This window comes from Sinocyclocheilus grahami, unplaced genomic scaffold (assembly GCF_001515645.1).
Source record: "Sinocyclocheilus grahami isolate Dianchi unplaced genomic scaffold, SAMN03320097.WGS_v1.1 scaffold533.1, whole genome shotgun sequence".
In the NCBI taxonomy this organism is placed as follows: Eukaryota; Metazoa; Chordata; class Actinopteri; order Cypriniformes; family Cyprinidae; genus Sinocyclocheilus; species Sinocyclocheilus grahami.
This window is the reverse complement of record NW_015505712.1, coordinates 416507-421571: the sequence shown is the minus strand read 5'-3', so window position 1 is coordinate 421571 and position 5065 is coordinate 416507. Positions and strand designations below refer to the sequence as shown.

The following is a 5065-nucleotide window of genomic DNA, read 5'->3' as shown; positions in this document are numbered from 1 at the left end:
CTGCTGCTCAACTCATGTTAATCTTGAGTACCTATAGAGTAGTATTACATCCTTCATATCTCCAAAGAGTCTTTAGTTTTATCAGATTTATAAAAGAAAGATACAGCCTTACCATTCTCTGAAAACAGCCGAGCTCCTGGAGGCGTGCAATGGGCGGAGCTAAAGAGTCACCAGCACTTGTGCGCTGATCGCTAACAAAACACAAAAATTTGATGCATTTGATGCAAGAAATTGTTTTTGAAATTTTCTAGATGCCAAGGTAGTCTTTCCTGCATAATGCACCAGAAACAGCAATTGGATGTTAGGATTCCCCACATTCAAAATCCACAAATAGTTAACAAAAGAGCAAATGGAATGCACATTTCAGTTTTCAAATAAATAGAAGTGGTCTTACACATTACATGCATAAGTACCGTTTGGACCACAGCATTTTTTCTCTAAAGTAGCATCCTAAAGTCAGTGGATTTTTGGTTAAATGCCTACAATAAAATACTATTTTATTTTTATAACTATTTTTGTTTTATTCCACAACATAAAATACATCAGCAATAATGCCTTTAGATTTTTTAAAGCTTTTGTCTTGAAAAAGGCAGCTGCTAATGAGACTGCTAAACAGGCAAAGTCATCTACTCAGTAATCTGCTTTTAGCCGCATTGTGCTTATTTTTTATATAGATTTAGTTAATATATAGACTGAAAGAGTTGCCAGAAGATAATGGCTTTTTTTGGTTTCTCCCAATATCACAGACTAATTATACCTACACTGGTCATTTATTTGATACCTGACAGACTCTGATGAAGGCTGAAGGCCGAAATGCATCAGTGTGCAGTGTTTTAGTCATTTATGTTTTTATTGAGATGGCCATAATGGGAATAAAAGCTTTTTAACTTTTTTAGACCAGAGGAAGTACCTTGGATTCCTTTTTTGTAAATTATCAGAAGCTTGATGTTAAATTCATGCAACTGCTGTGTAGTTGATTTGGTCTACACCTACATTTTTACCTCTTGTGATTGTATTTAGGCTTCAAAAAGTATTCAAGTTTCACATGGTAAGCACAACTTTTAAAGGTTAAACTTATATAAATGCATCATTCATTCATAAACTGTTGTTCGTAGAGCTTGTTTTCGGCAAGAATCCAAAAACCAATATTAAAAACCTATTAGGATTTTGTTGAGGGAACCAGGGTGAAGCCAACTTCTAGGCTGGCCTACAAGAACATCAGTGCAGCACTCTATTGGATAACCTGTCCAGAGGGACTGATGCAGACGGGGAAAAACTACAGAGAAACAACATTTTAGTAAAATTCTTGATGTTTTAATGTAAAGAGAAGTGTTATTTTTTTGGAACCATGGTACTGCAAATATAAAATGCACAAACCTGTGAACAGTCAGAGCAATATCAATATAAAACAATGCATTTTGGTCCCTGTGAGAAACAGTACCATAATTTATAACCTGGTGAATACAATTCTAAAACTACATAAAAAGCATTAAAATATCTACAGTTAGTCATAAAAACCATGTTAAATTTGATAACACAAATCAGAGTTTGACACACAAGAACAACTTTAAAGGCCAAAGGAGTAATCTTAGGTGCAAAGTTCTGTCTCTAGCAAAACTAGGATTTCAGCCAAAATCTGGTATCATTACATCCACAAACCTGATATAAAAAGACACTGGCAGTGAGAAAGCTAAAACTGTGGCATAAACTGACCCAATCATCCCACATTTCAGACAGTCTAATGAACTCAAAATACAAGGCGTCAGTAAGATATTTCAATTCTAAAAACAACATTTCAGTCCAATATTTCACTTGTATTTCACTGGCTCTTCGCTCTCTTCATTGAGCAGACATGTGCGTACAAGAGCTTCAGTGACCGCATAAGGATCGCAGTTGGCTGAGGGACGACGGTCTTCAAAGTAGCCCTTCATTTCCTGGCCCACAGATCGTGGGATTCTGATGCTAGCACCACGGTTAGCCACTCCAGCAGAGAACTCGTTGATGTTGGAAGTCTCATGATGGCCAGTCAGTCGTCTGGCATTGTCCAACCCTCCTTTAGGATCATAGGCACGAATATGGTACTGGTGTCTCTTGGCCAGCCTCTCAATCGACTCCTCAATGTATCTAAAATTAAAAGAAAATAATCAATTATTTGATTAACATAACCAATTACCATTTTATGTCAGTGGTACAGTGTGGGGACAAGACTCTAGGCTTCCTTTTACACACTTACTTCAAACCCCCTTCCTCACGCATCTCCTTTGTGCTAAAGTTGGTGTGGCAGCCAGCTCCATTCCAGTTCCCTGGAATGGGCTTGGGGTCGAAAGAGGCCACAATGCCAAAGTCCTCACAAACCCTGTGCAGGAGGAAGCGGGCAATCCACAAATGGTCTCCCATGTCAATCCCCTCACAAGGGCCAACTTGAAATTCCCACTGAAGAACAACGAGACAACTTCAGCAACTAATTTGTTTCAAGTTGATTACACTATATTGTACCCTACAGAGCATATACATACACATACATAAACACACACACACACAATTGAAATTAAACTTATTTCCTAAATGTATTGCTTATTAGCCATCACCCCAGTAGGAAGACTTTACCTGTGCAGGCATGACTTCAGCATTGGTACCACAGATTTTTACTCCAGCATACAGACAGGCTCTATAATGGGCTTCTACAACATCTCGTCCATAGGCCTTATCAGCTCCCACACCACAGTAGTATGGACCTAATCAAACAAATCCTATTAATTTCCTTAAACAGAAGTTTTCCAGCCATTTAGAAACCTTGTATCCATAGGTGACATCTACCTTGAGGTCCAGGGAAGCCATTGGAGGGCCAACCAAATGGATGACTATCTGTGCCGAGAAGAGTGTACTCTTGTTCCATTCCAAACCAAGGATGCTGGTTCTGCACCATACCCATGATCTTTTTACACATCTGACGAAGGTTGGTTTCTTAAGGAGAAACACAAGAAACATTAATGCAACATTCAATGTGAAATCACCTGGTATAATACTCATCTGGTATCAATTATAGTATTTTACATTTACACACCTGCAGGTTTGCGGTTGTATTTGAGGACTTCACACAGAACCAGTTTGTTGGGGTCCTTCCTGAAGGGGTCTCTGAACATGGCTTGTGGGATCAAGTACATGTCACTGTTGGACCCCTCAGACTGATATGTGCTGGAGCCATCAAAGTTCCATTCAGGAAGATCTACAGAGACACAGAAAGGAGAGAAGAAGAAAAAAATCTCACTCTTGTTGCAACACTGATGGTGGTTCATTTAACAGCTCTGTTATTTAATATGAGAGACAGATATGATAACTTGAACACAGTAACTACCTTCAAGGGTCTTAGGTTCTGAATCTAGAGTCCTGGTCTTGCATCTCAATCCCTCTCCGGTTCCATCAATCCAAATGTACATAGCTTGAACCTGGTCTCCCTGAGGAAGGTCCATGTACTGCTGTTTCACAGCTTTGCTCAGCTTGGAACTGGCTGAAGTGGCCATGGTGGTGCTATATCAAACCTAATAGTAGACTTCGTTGTAAATACAAATCTCATAACATTCAAAATAATAATAAAAAATATATAATAAGACAAAGGAAACCCCCTGTTATCAGAAACAACGTGGCCGGTAGAGCCGCTCAGGTCCATTACGCAATAACAATGGGAGTACCAAGAGCAAGCGTCTCACTATCAGTTTACTCAAGTAGAAATGGTCATCGTGTACGAATTTAACGAAATCAACGTCTTTACCACTGACTTCACAACGAAACGTTCAGAAGGAACTCATAAAACCGTAGTGTAAGTTATACACTATTCAACTAGGCCATTTAAATGCTAGGCATAATACAAAATACTGATGCAACATATTGTTGGGATGGCATCAAAAGTGACATACCCCGCAGTTAAGGATAACACAACTAAATAGTAGAGTCCTCGATTTTAACTTAATAAACACGAAATCACCCGTTTAAACCCTTCAGATTAAAACAAGCTGCTATTTAAAACATCGTTTAATCATAACATGCCCTGCTACCATTACAAACGCAAATGTTTTGATTAATCATGAAGATACATACCTATCAACGAAAAGAAACAGTCACTATACGAGTGCCAGTATTTCCAGAGGGTTTTAGAAAATAATCCTGCCTGTTTGTCTCTCATCCTCTTAATAAACAGCGTTGGCTTTGGCCGAACTTTTAAAGAGGGGTTCAGATCCTTCCGCTCCTGATTGGATGGAGTAAAAACGTAATGTGAGTATGGCTAGCGGACGTCACGTTAAAGGAGCATTTAATTGGACACCATGGAAAACATGCTGTTCATCCGCACGCGTTTCAGGATGAGTCTTTGTTAGACAAAAAACGCCAAATGGTCTGTTGATGTAAATCATTTTGCATCACCTTTTAATAATGAGTTGGACATATACGTCCATGTACTGACCAAACTAAATAGTAGAGTCCTCGATTTTAACTTAATAAACACGAAATCACCCATTTAAACCCTTCAGATTAAAACAAGCTGCTATTTAAGACATCGTTTAATCATAACATGCCCTGCTACCATTACAAACGCAAATGTTTTGATTAATCATGAAGATACATACCTATCAACGAAAAGAAATAGTCACTATACGAGTGCCAGTATTTCCAGAGGGTTTTAGAAAATAATCCTGCCTGTTTGTCTCTCATCCTCTTAATAAACAGCGTTGGCTTTGGCCGAACTTTTAAAGAGGGGTTCAGATCCTTCCGCTCCTGATTGGATGGAGTAAAAACGTAATGTGAGTATGGCTAGCGGACGTCACGTTAAAGGAGCATTTTATTGGACACCATGGAAAACATGCTGTTCATCCGCACGCGTTTCAGGATGAGTCTTTGTTAGACAAAAAACGCCAAATGGTCTGTTGATGTAAATCATTTTGCATCACCTTTTAATAATGAGTTGGACATATACGTCCATGTACTGACCAAGACACTGTTTCATTATAGCTGCTGCCAGAAGAACGACTGTCGATTCCAAGGAAAACAGGCAAAAACCAAGCACTGTGTGATC

General features: G+C 38.9%; 1 protein-coding gene across 4 annotated transcripts; it reads right to left on the bottom strand.

Moving 5' to 3' along the window:
- Positions 1-1292: 1292 nt before the first annotated feature.
- On the bottom strand, positions 1293-4761 carry glulb (glutamate-ammonia ligase (glutamine synthase) b). Of its 4 annotated transcripts, none has more exons than XM_016238149.1 (7): positions 4620-4761; positions 3356-3550; positions 3065-3226; positions 2818-2964; positions 2608-2735; positions 2234-2433; positions 1293-2124 (listed from the first exon to the last, which is right to left on the bottom strand). In XM_016238149.1, the coding sequence occupies exons 2-7, from the start codon at positions 3519-3521 to the stop codon at positions 1809-1811; spliced, it is 1119 nt and encodes a 372-aa protein (XP_016093635.1). In that variant the 5' UTR covers positions 3522-3550; positions 4620-4761; the 3' UTR covers positions 1293-1808. The 4 variants fall into 4 exon arrangements, with proteins under 4 accessions (XP_016093635.1, XP_016093632.1, XP_016093633.1 ...); XM_016238146.1 differs by having other exon boundaries at positions 3356-3539; XM_016238147.1 differs by lacking the exon at positions 4620-4761 and adding an exon at positions 4096-4236.
- Positions 4762-5065: the final 304 nt, after the last annotated feature.

Bases quoted from the DNA above. Each gene is read 5' to 3' on its own strand.
- glulb (XM_016238149.1), bottom strand. From the start codon at position 3,521: ATGGCCACTTCAGCCAGTTCCAAGCTGAGCAAAGCTGTGAAACAGCAG. The intron at 2,434-2,607 runs GTAAAGTCTTCC...GTTGTTCTTCAG, and splicing joins CTGAAGTCATGCCTGCACAG to TGGGAATTTCAAGTTGGCCC. The intron at 2,125-2,233 runs GTAAGTGTGTAA...TTTTAATTTTAG, and splicing joins CGTGAGGAAGGGGGTTTGAA to ATACATTGAGGAGTCGATTG.